The sequence below is a fragment of the Chelonoidis abingdonii genome, chromosome 2, assembly GCF_003597395.2.
Source record: "Chelonoidis abingdonii isolate Lonesome George chromosome 2, CheloAbing_2.0, whole genome shotgun sequence".
NCBI lineage: Eukaryota > Metazoa > Chordata > Testudines > Testudinidae > Chelonoidis > Chelonoidis abingdonii.
This window is the reverse complement of record NC_133770.1, coordinates 32,010,851-32,032,040: the sequence shown is the minus strand read 5'-3', so window position 1 is coordinate 32,032,040 and position 21,190 is coordinate 32,010,851. Positions and strand designations below refer to the sequence as shown.

Below are 21,190 nucleotides of genomic sequence, written 5' to 3'. Positions count from 1 at the left end.
CGTTGCAAGGTATTTATGTGCCAGATATGCTAAACATTCATATGTCCCTCCATGCTTCGGCCACATTCCAGAGAACGTTTCCATGCTGATAATGCTTGTTAAAAAAAATAATGCATTAATTAATTAAATTTGTGACTGAACTCCTTGAGGGAGAATTGTATGTCTCCTGTTGTGCTTTACCCAGAGTCTGCCATATATTTCATGTTATAGCAGTCTCGGATGATGACCCGGCACACGCTCGTTTTAAGAACAGTTTCACAGCAGATTTGACAAAACGCAAAGAAGGTACCAACGTGAGATTTCTAAAGAGAGCTAAAGAACTTGACCCAAGGTTTAAGAATCTGAAGTGCTGTCCAAAACCTGAAAGGGACGAAGTGTGGAACACGTTTTCAGAAGGGTTAAAAGAGCAACAGTCCGATACGGAAATTACAGAACCCGAACCACCAAAAAAGAAAATAAACCTTCTGCTGGTGGCATCTGACTTGGGATGATGAAAATGAACATGCATCGATCCGCTCTGCTTTGGAGTGTTATCGAGCAAACCCTGTCATCATCAGCATGGATGCATGTCTTCTTGAATGGTGGTTGAAACAGGAAGGGGCATATGAATGTTTAGCATATCTGGCACAGAAAAACCTTGCAACGCTGGCTACAAAAGTGCCATGCAAATGCCTATTCTCACATTCAGGTGACATTGTAAATAAGAAGTAGGCAGCAGTATCTCCTGTAAATATAAACAAACTTGTTTGTCTTAGCCATTGGCTAAACAAGAAGTAGGACTGAGTAGACTTCTAGGCTGTAAAGTTTTACATGGTTTTGTTATGTAACAAACAAAAAAAAAAAATCTACATTTAAGTTACATTTTCATGATAAAGAGATTGCACTACAGAACTGACACAAGATGAATTGAAAAATACTATTTCTTTTGTTTATCGTTTTTACATTGCAAATACTTGTAGTAAAAAATATAAAGTGAGCACTGTACACTTTGTATTCTGTGTTGTAATAAAAATCATATTTGAAAATGTAGAAAAACAAATATTTAATAAATTTCAATTGTTATTCTATTGTTTAACAGTGCGATTAATCATGACTAATTTTTCTAATTGTGATTTTTTTGAGTTAATCATGTGAGTTAACTGCAATTAATCAATGGTCCTAGTTTTAAGATAAAATCTGAAAGTTTTTTTTCTTCTCAACTGAAGTGCAGTATGTCATATTTTTACAATTATATCACACGTAGAAAAAAATATGTCACCACCAAAAACTCAATATATTATGTTATAGGACTTTTTACCTAAACATTTAAAGAGTGACTGAAAGCATGAGAAATAAATAAGAGCCTAATTTCCAGTTTAAAATCTGATAATTTTATTACAAAATTATTTTAAAAAAATTCACAATTCACAAATTCTGCATTACACAGAATTTCAGGTATTCCCTGAAAACTTTGCTAATGTTCTAACTGTAAAAAGATCTTTGGATGACCATTGATCCAGATTCCCTAAGGTGATTCATCTATTGCAGTATCACTTCTTTTAAAGGAGTATGATAGGAAAGTTCTCCCCTTTTATAAGGCAGTAATTTGACTCTCAAATGGATAAACAAGCCTGGTTTTACACTGCATTTAGTGGAGATGAATTTTTCCCTTGATTGGTACCGTCTGGTAGAGCAGCTTTGGGTTAACGTTCTGGGTTTCTGAGCTAACAATGTCATTGTGGAAAACCAGAAAATAAAAAACTAAGAAAATTCAGACACATACAGGACTTACCTTGGTACTGCATCCACAGAGGATGAAGCTGGAACCTTGGGCACCTGACAGTTTGCTGCTGCAGCCAGCTTTAAGGCAGATGATGGAACAGCACTTAAAGTCCTAGGTATATGTCGTGCATTGAGCGTGGAAATAGAGTTTACAGTGGCAACTGATGAGGGTACAGTTAATCGAATGTTGTTCCCAATCAGGACCTGAGTTGTTGCAGAGTTGGCAGCAGTTACTTGGTGACTCAGTGCACTGTGGGAACTCGAAGTCTGTGTTATATTTGAAGGCGGTAACAAGGTTGAACCTGCTGCTGACGATGAACTTGTATGTACAAGTGCTGTTGGTGTAGTACTACTGAGGTGTAAGCCCTTGTATACTCCTGCAGAAGAATGAGATTTTTTTTTTTTTTAAAGAAAATCTGAGACTCCAAACAGGGGTTTCACATACCAACTATGAAAGCAAAATACAATCAGAATGAATTTAGATTTGTATAGCTCTATACCTGAGGCCTGAAGGATGCCATTCACCCCAATTCCAAGCACCACATCATCCTTCATTTTGAATCCCATCAATTGTTCAGATGTTACCAAAGCTGAAGCAGCAAATTGAGCACTAACAGAATCCAATGTCTTGGAAACAAAACCCTAAGAAGAAAGGTGGCAAATAAATGTGACCAAGCTTCAAAAGGTCAGCACTCTTCCTATTTTTACGCTTAAACTAGTAATGCACAAACCAGTGCAGATAAAGAAAGAACTGATCCTCAATCTTCCCTCAAACCAAACTTCTGATGTTTGGTAAAGTTAGATAATAATTAAATGCAGTATTCCCCATGTACTTACAATTCCAATACTAAAACATGCACAAGTATTTCAAATGCACAATACACTGTCCTTCCATAGCATTTCTAACAAGATTCTCAAACCAATCTGGAAGATTCAAGGAGGTTCAGATGTGCAACAGTAACTTCTGAACTTTTTTGTTTGTCCATTGACACTTTCAATGTTACATATTTAGCTGTTACATATTTTCACAGCTAAAGACAGGACATGTTTATACATTGTTATTAAAACATAACATCTGGCCTCAGAACACACAGTCATACATACAGTATTAACAGGACAACAACATGGCTGGAATTCTTTGCAATATGTATTCCCGAGTCTTTGCATATTTCATTTAATTGATTCACTCATCTTTTTGGTTTTTGTTAAGAGGGAGCAGAGGCAATGCCTTCCACACTCACCTGCAGTGTCCCTTCTAAACACTTTACAGAATGGCTATGATGTAGATTCAGGCGAAAGCCACTTTCCTGTTGGTTAGTTTCAAGGTTCTATGGCAACAGTTGACAATTAGAGATGAACCCTGGTGGGAAACAATGAGGGATAAATCATAGCACAGACAAATCCCTCACCTGTGAAGTGTTGGCAGAGGAATTACTATTTGCTTGCTGTTGATGAATTTGTGCAAACTGCTGTTGCTGCATTAGTGCCAGTTGCTGTTGATGTTGCTGGTATTGTTCGGCTGTAAATGCTGAACAAAATATAAAACGAGAAAATACTATATCAAAATATGTATATGTTGTATATATACACATCCTTTAGAATCCTAAAACAAAAACGTTTCAACACACCACAGCAAATTCCTAAGAACCTTGTTGAATCTTCATGGCAACAGACTATGATCCTTCTGGAGGTTTTGTCCAAACTAAGTTTTCCCCATTGAGCACATTTGTGGTGAAGTATTAAACATCTTCCGCATTTACCGTACAATATTTGAGTGAAGAAATCTCATTTAACTGACTTTAAGGGAGTAAGCCCAGATTGGCACAAACCACCGCTCAGATAAGACTGATCTGCAAAGATTGTGTTTTAGTGTAGTAGGTTAAGACCAACTTTCATATGTGCAGATTCGGGGCATTACCTTGCAGGATGCTGAGCATTCTGAACTTCCATGGACTCCAATGGGAGTTAAGGTGCTCACCACCTCACAGGTGAAGGCTCTCAGGTTTAATATTTAGTTGAAAATATAAAAATGAATTTGATAGTTACCAATGAAGACTGTTTTACCACATTATGATCTCTCAACATAAACTTCATTGTTCCCACTACTCTGTTTTGTACAGACTAATATACCTTCTATACTCGTATTTAAAAATAAATAAATAAAATCAATCAATCAATCATGCACACTGTCAATGAAGAATTTCATAGAAGCTATTTTCTTCCATAAAGGAGCTCTTAAGGAGTGATCCATTAGTCATAACACGTGTAAATGTCAAATAAATTTTCCCCAGTTAACCCACCTGGGAAAAAAATCCAGTGAATAAGAATGAGTTGTTTATGTTGATTTACAGAAGGATGTCTGAGGAAAGACACTGTATTATACTAATTTGTCTATGGAGAGATCAGTTCTAAAAAACAAAAAATAAAATTCATTTTGAATCCCCAAAATGTTTTATACAGTTTTAATGAAGAAAATCTCTATTGTCAATTTAAAAAGTGGGATGATGGTGCAGATTGAATCCATTATAGAGTCAGCCTAGACCACACCATGTGAATTTTCCCAAATTAAATTTCAGATGCCCAAATTTTTGTGCATGTTCTCAAAACAAATAGTGTGAAAATTCTTATGCAACAATTTCCAATGCTTTCTAGAGTTACAACCGTTACCAAATGGAAGGTATCCAACTTTCTACACGTCAACACAGGACTTAAATGTTTGTTTATGAAATACAGTATCTTGGCCAATGCTTTTAACCTTTGTTCCCAACTGCAGAAAATCTGTACTCCTATCAGACTACATGCATCTAATGTTTCCAGAAAAAATAAAAAAGACTAAAATGGTTTTAATCTTTGCTGAATGGTAGATGATAGAATAATTAATCAAATGGCTCGTGATTTGAAAACAGAAAACAAACAAGTTAATCCATAAGAAGTTCCTAAAGATCATGTCTTCAGCCTATACTCAACTATGAGTTTCTCGGAAATATTTGCATCATTCACAGCTACAATTAAGATCTTGCACATGATATATATAAAAAATCTCTCCTAATTATGTATTGAAAGAGCACCAAATTATCACAGAATCTATTTTAGTGTTTTATAATGCTGCCCATCTCTGTAGTATTTGAGAGTCTGTACCTAGCAGCTGAACACAGTAAAATGGCATAAGATTTCAAACAAGTCAGAAGCTCTTCTGATAGAGTTCTTTTGTGAATAGGCATACAGCGATTGTTTATATATAGCCATGTGTAATACACTGCATCACCTTCCAACTAAACATTTCTTTTAAAAAATATAGCAAATTGAATTGCGATTTGGCTTGAAGATTTGAAAAAAAAAATCAAACATTTACTGCGTTAGTAGGTATTTCATTTATATAAATCTTTTTATTAGTTAATTATAACTAGTAGGTGCTATATTACAGTGTTTTGAAATTAAGAGTTTAAAGTATCCATACAAATAATGGCTAGGAAAGTTAAGATTTTACAATTTATATGATTTTTCTTCCTGTTCATTCTTAGTCAGTTGGTGAAAGGACTTTGCATTCTAGAAGTAACAAGTTTGTAAATTTATTGCTTAAAAATGAATCAAAATCAGTTACTAAATAGAAGAAAAATACATAGTTTAAGATTCCAATTGATAAACAATACCAACATAAAGCTGCATATATATTTTAAACAAAAGTTTATATAAAGTTATGGCATCCTTTTATCTTCCAAAACCTGAATTCAGGATTTTACATTTCAGCTACCAATGATATCAGCCATTTGCTAGGGAAGCAGAGTGCCAAACTAATTAGTTTATAAATGAAAAGACTGTATAATATGGTTTTGAAATATAATTTGTAAATTAAAAGCCATGTTAGGGAGACAAGATAATTCAGTCCTGTGCCCCCGCCCCACAATTACTCCCAATTTCTTGTATCATTGATTACATCAGAAAAAAAATCCAGTTAGTCATTAATACTTTGAACAATGAAACCAGATTGGTCAATTTGATTTGCATATAGTTACTTTCAAATTCCTTAAACATTCTCTTTTGCAACAATAAAATATTGTAATAGCATGGAAGCATTAAAAACACTATCCATCAAAGTTTTAATGCTACATTTTGGGTTTAAAAAAAGTTACTATCACAAGTTAACTGAAGTTTACATTTCTGTTTAACAAAGTTAAACAAAATTTAACATCCTTGTCTTATTACTGCTGCACAAAAGCATTGAGTGTGGTCACTGTTGATAGTAATATTTGACAGATAATAATTTGGTACTTTTTGAAGGATATATTTAGATTTACAAATGAATGTAGTTTCCAAATAGCTTTTCAGTGAATTATTGCAGTCCGTACAAGAATTACTTTTTTAAATGGTTGCTGCAATTATTTTGATAATGGCTGGAAAGGTAAGTGAAAAGAAAAAACTGATTTGCACCCACAGCATTTTAAATCATTTAGGATCAAATTTTCAAAAAAAGAGGCCTAAGGAAGCATTGAAATTCAATGTTAGTTGGCTGCCTGACTCCCTTAGGCATATTTGAAAATCCCAGCATAAGTAGTATAAACACCTGTTAGCTTTTTTCCTATAACTTCTGGACACTGAGATTATACCCAAAGCATTGACAAGTGACAGTTTTTTTCTAGTGGTTAAAGAACCAGACAGTTAAGAACTGCAAGTATTATTTCCAGCTCTGCCAAAGATTTGATGTGTGATCTTCGGCTATTCACATCCTCAGTTACATCCATTTTGCAGACAGGAGAAAACACCTCTCTCATAGGGTTATTGCTCAGAGTCAAAGTTTGCAAACTGCTTAAACACCCTCTGATGGAAACTGTTACAGGAATGTAAAAATATTTTTCACCCCAATAGCATGTGTCAAAATGCTACTTTCACATAACAAAAGATCCAATATACGGCCCATAATCTGTATTTGGTTTAAATCTTTTAGTCACAGAAGCTAACTTTTAGTCTGAGCCATCTATGGAAAAGCCCTACATACACTGATGACATAACCGATCAGGAATGCTGATAATATGCTCTGTCCAAACCCAACTGAGACTGATTTCTCTGTGAAGGGGTCTGCATCAAAGAAAAACATCTTAGTTGGTTAAAACAAATCACATTTATTCTGCTCATTTGCAGTCCTCCTAATCTGCTTCCTAATTCTCCTTCCGTACTGAGTACAGATCAGAATTCTCTTGTAGGTCACTAGGCCAACAGTGTGTTTAGCTCTACTAGTAAGACATTGTGGTGAGACAGAAATTTTGGGAACTGGTTTTTCCTCCTCATGTAACACCCCCCCCCCCAACCTCGTAAGTGTTCTTACTTTACAAAAAAGCATCTCAATATGCAACCTAATCTTCAATATCCTTGATTTTAAATGCATCTGTACAAATCTGATCGGGACTGCGCAAGGCTCTCCTGTGAAATTATGGGCCTTCATGGCAAAGCTGCTCAGCATTGTAAAGTCAAGAGAGGGTCTAAAGTCTTGAAGTTCAGATCAAGAATTAAACAAACAAACAGTTTCACTATTTTTTCATAAGCGCAAAATTGAATTTCTCCAACAGCTTTTCTAACAGAATATCACATTTCAGAAAAAGATTCTGTTCACCTCTATGAAAAGCCATTTAGTACTAATATTTGTGGATTGGTAGCAAGTAGCTGCTACAAACAGGCTAACTATAAGGACTGCAGAGAGAATCTTTTTTGCTTTCATGTACCACATATGTTTTTCTTGCTTGTAAAGTCAAACCAAGTTTGCTGTGTAAACATGAAAGCTTAGCATCCCAGAATATTGAACGTCAATAAGATCCAGATAACGAAGGGAAATTCTAAACTTGTTGAAATGGGTAATCAGTTTAAAAAACAAATTATAAGAAGATACTTTCTAATTTTTTTTTTTATTGCTCTGCAGACTTCTGGAACTTTTATTACTTCTCAGCTCTTATTCCATAAATGAAATCATACATGCTTGAAAATCTGTCAGACAGACAAGATGGATGATCACCTCCAACTGGTAAAGCTTCTTATTTCTAGCTTCTACTTCTACCATTCAATTTTTAGTAATAAAATTGTGACGTGCGGCTCTTAAACATCAGTGCTCACAGAAGCATTTTCTTGTGACAATTTCACTAGGAAATAGCTTTGCAAGTTTTCATATCTGGTACAATCTGACAGATGAGAAGAGCCCAAATCTTTCATCTGTACATCTCTGTCTTAGATATAGATTTGTTTCAATATTTCAGTCCAAGGAGCAAGGAAGTAATACTAATGCAGATTACATTTTTAATTCTCAGATCACACAGTGCCTGTTTTTTCAGGTACTAACGAAGACCAAATATCAAGCCTAGCTATTAAGATAAACTATATCTGAAACCATGTCAGAAGAATTGTGCTACACCGTGTGCATTTCCCCAACATAAGCTAGGAAGCCTAGATAGAAATTGAAGTAGAACAATTATACCCAAGAGAAATGTAAGTGCACCGTAAAAGCACAAAACTGTGAACTTTGAAATTAAAAACTCATTGTAAAAATAAAATACTTTGTTGACAGTTTCAGTTTCTTCAGATCAACCACATTAGGGTTGTTAAGATTTCCATCAGAGATCATTCTGGTTCTAGATTTCTGAGGCTTCTTTAAAACAGAATATTCTAAGAATGTTGAACTCTAGGATGAATGAACATACTAGCTAGAAATTAAAGAGGCATGTGAATTTTTAAAAATTCTTACCCAAGTTATATGAGAGAGAGAGAGAGAGAGAGTAATGTACTACTAGTAAGCTGATAACTTTTTAGCACTGAGTTTAAATCAGGTTTCTATAAGGCACCAACTTTCTAAGATGAAAAGGGCTGTAGGTTTGGAGGCTGGCAGTTCAGTAGCATCTGAACTCTCTCATATTTACTAGCAAAACCTAATACAGTAAGTTCAGAGTAATATCTCAAATCTTAGTAACCACTTTTTGATACATTAAAAACAAAAGTAAATCAAAGCATCAAGATTTAGGGCCTGATCCAAAGTCTACTGAAGTCCATGGAAAGACTCCAAATTGCCTTGAATGGGCTTTGAATTTGAACCTTAAAAAGAATGGCTGTATAACATCTAACGGGGCATACTGCAACGAATTTCAATACTCTTTTTCCACAGTTTTTTTCCTCTACGCAACGAATTGTTAGTATTTCTTCCAAGACATTGCAATAATGATTAACATCATGACAGTCTACACATTTATTAAAAGATGAATTTACCCAAGAAACTGGATCTCAAGTTGGTTATCTGAAAAAAAGTCTGGTAGTTCAAAGGTTTACTTCTGTGGTTATATATAAAAAAGTTAGCCACAAGAACTCTTTCCACAGTAGTGTTTGCAGCACAATGGATGAACTGAAGCAGAGTTAAAAATCAGCAAGTACCCTGGCAAACTATTTCTTATGCTACTTGACAGTTTACTAATTCAGATTGTAATGTTACAGGTTAGTCAGTTCACCCATAATTTGAATTACGGTCAGGCATCTTGCTTTATGGAATTGTCCCACGCTGTCCAATAAAAGGGATAATGTCTCTATCCACTTTGTACACTTCCTATATGCCATCTATACAGGTCATTTCTTCAGCATTTTAGTAATTAAGAAATGTATAGTGCTATTGGTTTTCCATAAACAGAAAATAAGCACAGAGGTTTGCCTCTTTGAAAAAAAAAATCGCAATATGGACAGGTACTTTAATTGTAAGGAACTGAAGATTTGACTTGATAACCAATTCTGGAACAAGGACAACTCAATACATTTCAAATATCCTCTTGGTCATAGGCGCAATCTTGTGTGATAGCTCAAACTTTTTGGACAGGCAATAGTTGACAACTATCAACTTTACAGATGTGAATTTCTCTAGTTTTTTGTTTGGCTCAGTAGTAAAAGTCATCCCACTAAACTAGTATCTTGTAACCGTACAGTCTAGCTTGATGTGCCTTGTTTTACATACTACTTCATACATACAAACTCCTGTACTGTAAATATTGTTTTTGTTGCAAATCTGAATAGGAAAATGAAGATTACTTACCTGTTAGTGGAGCTTCTTCGAGATGTATGGTCCCTATCTGTATTCTACAGATGATATATGCATGTGCACTGTGCACCTGAGTCAGGAATTTCGTGCAAGCAGTGTGTATTGGCCCACACATGCGCCATAGCTCTCCTTGTGTTCCCAACTGAGGGCAGTGCAGGCCAATGCCTCTCCAATTTTCCATTCTTACCTCAAAGTAACCAATCCACAGCAGAGGGGATGGAGAGCAGGCAGTGGAATACAGATAGGGAACATACATCTTTAAGAACTTCCAGTTATAGGTAACTAACCTCCAGTTGTTCTTCATGTGATGATCCCCAATGTGTATTCCACATGTGGGAGATTAACAAGCTGGTGGTGGGTGTGAGGATGCAGAAGTGATAGCTGACTGTAGAACTGCTGTCTCCATGGCTATATCTGCAGTGGACTACTGTACAAGGGCATACGGTCTGGTGAAGGTACGGAAAGAGCTCCAAGTAGCTGCTCCACATATCTAGTATGGGTACATTTCTCAGAGATGCAGCTGAAGTAGTCTGCTCCCTGGTGGAATGAGCCTTTACACCTTCTGGGGGTGAGGAATGTCAGTTGGTCGGTAGCAAAGGATAATACAATCTGAGATCCATTTTTAAAATCTGCACTGATATAGGTTGATATCATGATTGCTCTAGAAACAAATAGGTTTAGGTGTCTAATGACCTTTGTTCTTCGCAGATAAAAGGCCAAAGCCCTCCAGATATCCAGAGAATACAGTCTTCTCTCCTCTTCCAAGGCATGTGGTTTAGCAAAAAAATACAGGTACATGGATGACCTGACTTATATAAAACTCAAACTATCTTGGGTATGAATTCGGGGTGGGGGCATAGCAAGACCATTTCTTTACAAAAGAAAGTATATGGAGGACCTGCCAATAAGTGCTCCCAGTTCTCTGAATCTTCTGGCTGACGTTATAACAGATCAGAAAGGCCACCTTCATAGACAGATGGTCATCGTGCAGGTGGTTAGCGGCTCCAAGAGAAGCTTAGTAAGAGACAACAGACCAAAATTGAGGTCTGATTGAGGTTTGAACTTCACCATTGGTAGAAAGGATCTGCGAATCCCCTTAAAAAAATTCTAGTTGTGACAGTGTGCCTGGAGATCATACAGCTATCTACTGGAGCACTGAAAGCACAGATAGCTGCTAAAGGTACCCACAGGAAACCGAACACATGACCTGAAGACTTAAGGGTACGGAGATTGCTTAAGATATCAGGGATTCTGATGGAGTTTGGAGACAAAAATACACTGCAAAAATCTTTTGTACTTTGGTTAAAGATGAATTGCACCCTCTTGGAACATGAGCATTCTATCACCGATGCCCATCCAAATATCAGGCTCTGAGTTGGAGCAGCCTTGAATTGGGGTACGTGATTTTGCCTCTTGTGTTGCGTTAGAAGGTCCAGTAACATGGGGATGTTTATGTGTGGTCGTACTAAGAGCTTTAATAGATCAATGAATCAGAATGGTCTTGGCCAGCTGGGTGTGATGAGGATGACTCATGTTCTGTTTTGGTGGATATTCCATAGAATGCCAGGCAATTCTTCCCCAATATCAGGAGGGCATCTCCCAAAGAGTCTTTGTCTAGTGCTGCTCTGGAGCAGAACCAAGGCAACTTCCTGTTTGCCTGTGAGGTGAAAAGGTCCCAGGCTGGCATTTTCCATGACCAAAGGGTCGAAAAACAAATCATGAATCTCCCATTCTTGATTTGTGGACAAATGTCCGCTTAGTCTGTTAGGGAATTTTGTGCCCATGGTAAGTACGCTGCTAATAGGGTTAAGTGATGTTTGATGCACCAATTCCAGAAACTGCCTGCCTCTGCGCACACAGATTTTGTTCCCCCTTGCTTGTTTATATAAAATACTATTATCTTGTCCAACATTATCTGACTATGTTTGGTTTGGATGGATGGGAGAAAGGCTTTGCAGGCCTGACAGAACGCCCTGAGTTCCTATAAGTTGATGTGGATTCTGGACTCGCAGGGGCCTAGACACCCTGTGCCATGTGATCATCTATGTGCACACCCCAACTCAAGAGGGAGGCAGTGGTAACTGTGGTTGCCTCAGGTGTCGGTGTGAGGAACAGCATTCCAAACCGAACCTTTTCCTTTTTTGTCCCCTACACAAAAAGAGCCTAATACCTTGGATGGAATTGTGACCTTGTAGTTTATAGTGCCCTTCGTTGGTGAATACACCAAGAAAAGGCAGGCTTATAAGCACTGTAGATGTAATCTGGTGTCATGTGTGTGCATTAAATCAAGTGGCCAAGCAGTGAAAGGCAACTTCCAACTGATGTCCTGGGCCTGATGACGACTTTGTGCATAAGAGTGCTCATGCCCTGAAACCTTTCAAGAGGTTGATATGCTGTTGCTGTAGTTGAGTCTAACAATGCCCCTATGAAATCTATGTACCTGGGAAGAGTTTTTTGGGAATTTTTGTGATTGATGCAAACACCCATGGAATATAAAAGGCTGAGCAAAACACACTGGTTGCCCTGTGGAACTCCTCAATGCGAGTGGCCTGCAAGAAGCCAGTTGCTGAGGTATGGGAAGACTGCGAATTGTTCTCTTCTCATCGAAGCAGTCACCACTGAAAAATCCTTTGTAAAGATCCCGGATGCAGTGACCAGACCAGAGGAGATTAATCTGAATTGGTAGTGGTCTTAGTGGATGAACCACCTCCTGTGGGCTGGATGGATATCAATATAAAAATATGCATCTTTCACGCTAAGAGCCACAAAACTATGTGCTCTCCTCTCTTGGGTAAACTCATTTTTTTAATAAATTTGTAAGCAGTGCTGAGCCTCCTGAATTTCCTTCAGCTGGATTTGTCGCTTTGCAGCAACTACTCTAGGCAATACCAAGAGCTCCAGTGGGGTTGGTTGTGTATGGCTGGGTGATGGCAAATAAGACTCTTTGCACCATCCTGGGTGCCTGGGGTAGGGCTCCCACAGTTCCTAATGTTGCCAATAGGATGGATCCACCAGCAGAGAGGGACCTCTAGGCATCAAGTACCACCTGTCTCTTGGCCAATCGTTACCTGGCTGGAGGTCAGAACCCTGACCTTCTATGACTTGTATGGAGCTGCCTTTCTTTGGTGCTGCAGATACTCTTGCAGAACCTCTGATTCATCAGAAGAGAAGGCCACATCCCTAAGCAGCAGTAGGACCAATGGCTGCGCTTCAAGCTGGTGGGTAGAATGAAAGAATGACTGTCTCCTTGTGATAAATGTCCTGGAATATAGACAGAAGAAGTGAATGCAGACAGGGGATAGCAAAGATGTCTTCCTGGGAAACCATCCCTGAGTACAGGAGAGTCTACTGGCAGAGCTGCTCTGGTCGCTGTCTGGGGGTGCATTGCTATCAGTGCTGCCTTGGTTCCTGAAGTGGACTGAAGCACCAGGAGTCGTCTATCTTGTGTCTTCACCACTGGAGCCGGTGTTGGAATCAAAGGATCCGTACCCTTACGTATCTTTATTCTTGTCAAGCTTTAGTCAACCTAAGACCTTTGCACCTGTACACACTGGCTCTCTCGACTTTGACAGGGTCAGGGAAGAGATCCCTTCTTTTTGGGACAGACACATACATAGATGACTTATGTCTATGAGAGTGCCCCTTATTCTCCTGTGAAGCCTTCTCTTTAGGCTTAACAGACTTAGCATCCGTTCCTGAGCTTGTGCTCAGAGAAGTGCTGCCCACTTGTTGAGCCTGATGTATGGGCGGTAAGTCTGTCTCTCCCAGGCCTGGATCTGACAAGGGCTTCGTTATGACTCTCAATTTCTAACCCTCATGAGTTCACAGGAAGGAGGAAGAGAAAAAGAGCAACAGATGCTGCAGTTGGCAGAAATGTGAGCCTCAATAAGGAAGTACAGGCAACACTGATGTTTGTTGCTCACAGAAAAGGAGTATGGGCAGGAAATAGTTTTTGAATCCCAGGACCCTGGATATTATCTCAGACTTCTTGGGAGAGGGGGGAAAAAATGCTGTTTAACGACTAAAAATTAACTATACATAATTCTTACAAGAATGATGCTGCAAAAAGGAGCTGAGGAAACAGGAGATTCCTACTCCAATCATGCTGTGGTAACAAGGAACTGGATAGGGATCAGCTTGCACTGCCCTTTATGCCCTTGGTTGGGAGAACGAGAAGAGTTATGGTGCATGTATGGGCCAACACACATTTCTTTCAAGAAATTCTGGAGTCAGGTGCATAGTGCACATATGTATCCCATGTGTGGAACACACACAGGGATCATCACTCAAAGAACCATTGCCTTTTTTGAGGAACATTTGGAACTAGATGGGACTGAAACACTAGAAAAAGGTACTACAGAAAATAATCCTACATTGGCATGAAAATAGTCTTTTCAATCTCTAAAACTTTTATGATACTATGTACCATGGTGTTAAAGATTGTTATACTGTGGACAGGTGATTTAGCATAGGACTCCTGATAAAATGATGGAGAATCATGTGGCTATAATCTCAATGAGTGGTATTAATGTTTACTCCCTTTTCCAGATTAAAAAAAAAAAACACAACCTCTGATTCGAGTACATCTGTATCTATTAAATCAGACTAAGTAAATTTTTACATGTATTATTCCTATGACAAGTGTTAAAAGTTAACTGTGTCAGATAAAATTATGAATCTAAATTCCACACTGATTTTTAAGTATTGAATGTTTACTATAAAAAAGTAATTTACAACAATGAACACATTATTTGATAGTGTTAATACACTGAACACTTACTCACAGATTTAGTTTTTCCTAAACTTAAGGTATAGCCAACATAATTAAAAAGTCTAAAAAGAGTAACTGTCTCATCTGGATTTTAAGAGTCACCTCTACAATCTATTTAAAAAAAATAAATATAGCTGTTAACCTTGAACTCCAAATTTGTAACCAGTTCACTTTAAATATGATCTGAAACCCATAAATGTTCAATTTCTATTCACAGCCTACCTGCCAACAGTCCCTTTGTGTCTTATCCTAAGTAGCTAGAAACTTGCCCAGTATCTTTAGTGTAATTCCTCCTCCTGGCATTAACAAACATACTCTTTCCTACTGCCCTGCTTCTCTTTCAGATCACTGTATCTGCTTCAGGCAACTGGAAGAACCACTAAAAGAGAAAGCAGCCACCAGAAGCTTCATATCAGAGGCTCTAGTCTAACCAGTAATAATTTCAGCCTCAATCCATCTTCCAGCAAGAGAGGGAGTAGATGGTAAAAGAAGGAAATACCAGGATGACGGGTAAGGATAGAACAAAAAGAACACTGGGAGGGGGGGTGGGGGGGGGGAAGAGAACACACTAGGAGGAGGAGGTAGCCTGCTTTGCATGTACTCTTTGAAGATATTGCAAGGAGGGATTAACAGAGTGACAACGTGTAGAATACGGAGGCAGAAGGGAACAGAAAAACAACGAAAGGCCCGATAAAACCTATTTTCTTGAGTAAGCATCCAAACTTTTGGAGTTCATCACTGGTTGTGTGTATTTCTGAAAATACTGGAAATAGGATTTTACCTGGTTTCACATATATTTTTGCAAAGTTATGCAGTTGGGTTGAAACACACACCTGATTAAATATGGCAAAGAATGGGATTTAGTAAGGTTTTTTTTTTTTGCTCTTAGTTTAGCAGGATATTTTAACAACAACCTGAAAACTTTGTTTTGAGGCCCTAATGAATTAAAGAATATAAAAATGAAGTTCACTGGAATGTGTGTGCGCCTGCCTTCCTCCGCACCCTCACCAGTGATTGGGGAACTGTCCCAGGATAAAAAATTTTAATATTGGCTACATTACATACTCTGCTGAATAGAATTTTTAGGTAAGTGATCTCTAAATATTTCTTCATGACGCATTTTGGTGGTTCTTTTAATACTTCTCCCAAAAAGATTCTGGGTGCAGTCTCTGCCCTAAAGGAAAAAAAGGTTATGTATTTAATTATCAGCACTCTGTGCTCATTGGTTATCTCCTAGCAATGGAAAATGTAAAAGAATCAGCGTAGTTGCCTGACCACCTGTAACCTTTGATGCAACTGACTATGAGGTTTTGTTGACTTAGACAGTGAACTGTAGCAGGAGTGGATGGTATAGCCGGTCTTGGAAATCCCAAATGATGATTTTAGGAGTAATTACTATTTCACGGGGAGCATATATCACAAGCTCATCAGCAACTATTGGCTTTCTATGTTCCTTTCAGATGCAGTTAGCGCTGATCAATAAAGCTAGCGAGCAAAACATATTGGAGTTTATAGTTCTTTGCTGCTCAGATAGTCCTGTGGCACCTTATAGACTAACAGAAGTTTTGGAGCATGAGCTTTCATGGGTGAATACCCACTTCGTCGGATGCATTTAGTGGAAATTTCCAGGGGCAGGTGTATATATATGCAAGCAAGAAGCAGGCTGGAGATAACAAGGTTAGTTCAATCAGGGAGGATGAGGCCCTCTTCTAGCAGTTGAGGTGTGAAAACCAAGAGAGGAGAAACTGGTTTTGTAGTTATTTGAGCAACTGCCTCTTCTCCACATCTAGCATATACTGCTGCAACAAACAACATCAGCAGCTAGAGAGCTTGCTAACAGTTTTCTGATTTAAAACATCAAGGGGCTGACGGTCAAACATTTACAGTGACTGGTCCTCAGTTCTGAAATTCATTTCCTACAGTAGTTCTACAGACTTGGCCTTGTGCCATGTCAGTAAACTATTTCACTGGCTTTTGCCCATGCATGGGGAAAAAAAATATGCAAATATTTTTATTTCATTTTTTAAAGAAGAAAGGTAGTGTCCTGACTTTTTTCAAAAAATCTGTTGTATTAAAGAGTATATGCATACTAGTATTGTAAAATTTTATTAAATATAAAATCAACCTTTTGTCTTACCATAGATATCCAACAGGCAAGATGGTAGAAAATTTGGAGTTTAAGGTTTTATGCTTTCTTAGGCAATCTTATTTTTTAATATGGTCGTCGGTCTTTTATATATTAACTAAAAACCCTGTACATAAGTGGACTTCATACATTTCTAAAAGTCAGAACTGCAACAAGTGCTGCCTTTGTACATGCATTTGAAATAAACTCTATTAATGTTCATGTTAAAAATGCTAACTGATTAGTTTTCAATATAAGTAGTAAAACAGATGATTCACTGCTATCATTAGAACAGACAAAGAAAAAAATGGATAAAATTCTAATATTTTTGATTCTCTGAGTCAAGTTTAACATTTCTAGAAAAAAGTTTGTCAAAATAAACATACCAAAGTGTGCTGAACCACTGCTACTTTTACTTTGTATAGAGGTACTGCATGTCTGGGTCCCAGGTTGTGCTGTGCCTGTTCGATTTATACCCTTGTATAATTTCCTACAGGAGAGTTCATCATTGTCACTGTCATGTAGAGATGGTGTCCGAGGCCTAAAATGCCGCCATCTACATGATTTGATATTGACTAGTATCTGACTGAGGTCTTTAGAGAAAGATTTGTCCGAGGTATTTGTTTCTGAGGTATTGGCAACTTGACTGATTGAAGAGTGCTGCGTTGAGGAAAGCATTTCCAAATCCAGCTGGCGAAACGTACTGTTGTAGTCTGAATGTGCTCTGTCCAGTAGCACCCTAAAATGGAAGTGCAATAAACTTAGCAGACAATAAGAAGCCAAAAACAGAAAGGTCACCACACACCAGTATCTCATAACAGGAATTTCTTTCAGGTGCTTCCATAGCAATAAGTTAACATTGTATAAATCTGAAAGCTAAGTGAAGATATTTGTTTTCTTGACTGATTAAAACTATGACCTGATCAACTTATTTTAAAACATACTCATTTATAGAAAGCATAAAATATATTTAAATATGTATAGTCTTTAATTAGGTGTGTAAAACATAACACCTATATAAAGAAAAAGTAATACAGAAATGCTTCTAGACCAAGATTTTCAGAAGTAGATGCCTGAAGTAATGTTCCTTAGAGTCCATATTTAGCCACTTAAGCGAATGTCCTGAGTATCTACCATTAACTCATTGGAAGCTGCTTTGGTACACAGCACTTTTGAAAGATCAAATACTTAAACATGAACTTAAGCTTAAGTTATTTGCTGTATCTAGGCCTTATTTGGGAGCATAACATTGAACTCCCATTTTTTGGAAGTCTCAGTCTTAAAAATTAACATGCTAGACAATCACAAAACTGTCTGCAGATTTCAGGATTACAAGTAACATGTTAGCCCACAGCAGCAATCATACATAGCTAAAATTTTACAGGTATGTCAGACTGAACTTTCAGGACATCAGTGTTTCTCAAGTCTCTCAAGATGGTCTTTGGTTGATTTTTAAAAATGGATTTTCCCTCTCCCAGAACCCATTCACCAACAAATGCTTTTTATTCTACAACCTCCAACCTCAGCTCTGGAGTGGCAAAAGTCTTTCCCAATATCAGCGATAATGGTCTATTAATGAAGAAGTAAAGTGTGCCAGGATGGCTTTTACAGTGGAACGAACCAAAAGATAAAAATATCAGTAAGTGAAAGCATTTTGTATGTTCTATCTATCTTTTAGGGTGCCAGTGTCTTTCATTTTCACTTTTGTCCTTGTGTCAATTTTAAAATTATCCATAACTTTTAATAGCAATAATTAAGTGCAGCTTACCTTCCACCACGTCCAACCCGTCTTCTTGCAAACCCAATACACCTTTGGGGTACAGTTAGCGTGGTTAAGCAGTATCTATAGCGGACATCTCCTAATCTTCCATCTTTAGGACTACTCCATGGCCAGTTGCCAGTTTGGTCTAAATGAGGCTTAAAAGAATTTTAGAGAACAATTATAAATAAGATTTATTCTATAATGATGCTCAGTCTTATAGTTTGTAGAGAAGTCTCACTTACAGCATAGTACTGACAACCTGCTTTCCTACGGAAAGCAAAAGGACCATCAGGATCATTTTCTTCCTCAGCTTCGGAGGAACCAGACATAACCTTTGAAAACACAAAGGGAGCTGGTAAGTTCATGAGATAGATTTCTATTGCTCTTAGAAAAGAAGCAGTAAACTGTAGAGATCATACTTGGGAAAGAGGTTCTTCATCTGAGCTTGGGAAATCATACTGATTCAGATCTTTAGCATTGAACACTGGCAGTGCAGCAGGACTTGTCTGTTGAGGAGTAGCAGCAGCAGATAAAGGCAAGACTTTGGGCTTCTTCTCATATTTCCTTTTGGGTCTTATAACATCAGCTTTCTCTTGCTGCAAGAAAATAAAAGCTTAATTAATTCACTCAGTTTAACAGCAACACAAAGCATTTAATCAAAATTCAGATTCCTGGGCTTTAGCAGCAAAGTGTTCTAATTATTTTAAGAAGGAATTAAACACAGTTAGTTCAGAGACTATTCTGCGACATCCAGTTAAGATTAAATACTACTGTGGAACAACACATCAGAACTTGACATTATTCAAGACATGGTTATCACCATTCTGTAAAACTCAGACTGATTAGAACCCAACCAGAGGCATTCATCCTTTTAAGGCAGATGACAAATTCCAAATGGAATTTACTCTACTGGGTAAAGGCTCTTTCCGATAAGACTTTACATTAAAGCATTACTGGTTTTGAGGGGAACCAAGCCTGCCTACATCTGTATTCATTCAATACATAGCAGAATGGAACTCTGATTTTGATCTGAGTTTTTGGACACTATAGTAAATACCGATAAAAATGCTAAATAAAATAACAATGCTTCTCTGGTTAATTGGAGAATTCAGCATCATTTGCTTTGCGTATTTTATGTCTGCAGAATTTACAGAGCAATAGCATTTTTAAAATTCCCCCCATTTAACACACATTACTTACTCTCTCTTTTTATACACATACAAACTACTATAAGGTGTACTGCATTTGAAAACTGGCATCAATGAATTTATAAATATATCCTTCACCAAACTGTAGATTTTAAGTTAGTTTTTGCAGCTTACATTTTTTTAAAAGAGTATTTTTGCCAGTTTTGTAAAGATAGTTCACAGGCAAAATTATATGAACAGCATCAGCCGAAAACACGGACCTAAGCAAGATTATATCAGGAATCGTTTAAGTCATAAAATACAAGGATGGATTGTCCTGATGCAAGTTTGACATTGGACTCTGCCAGTCCTGAGCCACTTGGCTCTGTACTTGCTTTGAACTTATCATTTTGCTTTATTTCTTATGCAAGTAATCCTAACTTCAACAGAACTCTTGACAATTTATACCAGCTGAGGATCTGCTAGTGTCCTTTAACGATAGGTCTTTCATTTTTTAGAAAAGATTTTACCTTCAAAAATAAGCATAATAATTTCTGGTATCGGTCTAAAACCTTTTGTGTTCTGTTGACACAAGACCATACATATTGGTTTATAAGTACCACTCCTTCACCTTGTTAACTTTGAATTCCTTCAGTTCCATAGCTTCCTGATGCTTAAATGGACTGCTATTTGTAACAGGAATGATGGGGATGGCATAGGTAGGTTTCATTGGCTGCCGCTGTGCCATAACCTCAGACATGATCTCTCCACTGTAGTCACCCAAATTATACCTGAAATTAAATTTTTTTTAAGTGCTAAACTGTCAAAAACCCTGAACATTTGCATACTATTTTTAGTTTCCAAGAACAGCATATGACATAGTATAACTTAGATACATTACACAGTAGTTACAATTAGAACATTACTCGCAGCTTTGGGCACTATTAAAAAGATGTATAGCTAGATCAGAAAGTCCTCAGAGGACGATAGCTAACAAAGACAACATTTAGACAATATTATTTCAGGAGAGAAACTAGGCAATGCAGGGTCCATTATATTAAAGAAAAGTTAGCTATCATTTGGTTCCTTGCCATCAGTAAGAACTTCAGAAAAGTTGTAGAAAATGAAGAAATAAGGGGTGGGGGTCAGATGGGAAAAACAGAGAATTATTATTTTAGTAGGTGGGTATGTCACAAGTACTAATGACCTAAACTTAAAAAAAAGTAGTAAGAAGTACTTTAAACAACAAGGAGAAGGTGCCTGAGCTGTAATCTCACATTACAAGCTTTTATCATACCAGCAACGGTTGGTTCTCAAACGTCATTGCATCAATATTCCCTTTTGACGACAAAAATTACTACATGACCCCAGGAGGGGTGATTGAAGCCTCATCCCACCCAAGCCCCCTTGCCCCAAGGCAGGGGGTCCAAAGCCGAAGCCCCATTAAAGCAGGGTCACAACCCACAGTTTGAGAACTGTTGTGCTATAGTATTCAGTGTCTTAAAAGAGTAAAACTTCTAGCTATGCAGATATATTTCAATTTCTGAAAGTGTCCATATAATTGGCTTAGAGTAAACATACATACATAAAC

The 21,190-nt window shown here is 37.5% G+C and overlaps 1 protein-coding gene across 8 annotated transcripts in view; it reads right to left on the bottom strand.

The window, feature by feature from the left end:
- Positions 1-21,190, bottom strand: part of EPC1 (enhancer of polycomb 1) — a 98,851-nt gene that overhangs the window by 2,034 nt on the left and 75,627 nt on the right. For 4 of the 8 annotated variants that reach the window (XM_075062234.1, XM_075062235.1, XM_032799098.2 and 1 more), the window contains 9 exons: positions 20,231-20,390; positions 18,892-19,068; positions 18,715-18,804; positions 18,479-18,627; positions 17,097-17,449; positions 3,171-3,289; positions 3,003-3,089; positions 2,262-2,403; positions 1,772-2,138 (listed from right to left, as the gene is read on the bottom strand). In XM_075062234.1, coding sequence (XP_074918335.1) covers positions 1,772-2,138; positions 2,262-2,403; positions 3,003-3,089; positions 3,171-3,289; positions 17,097-17,449; positions 18,479-18,627; positions 18,715-18,804; positions 18,892-19,068; positions 20,231-20,390 — 1,644 coding nt within the window. Of the gene's footprint in view, positions 1-1,771; positions 2,139-2,261; positions 2,404-3,002; positions 3,122-3,170; positions 3,290-4,078; positions 4,170-17,096; positions 17,450-18,478; positions 18,628-18,714; positions 18,805-18,891; positions 19,069-20,230; positions 20,391-21,190 lie in introns of those variants that run through there. The other 4 variants (XM_075062236.1, XM_032799094.2, XR_012655195.1 and 1 more) reach the window with 3 other exon arrangements.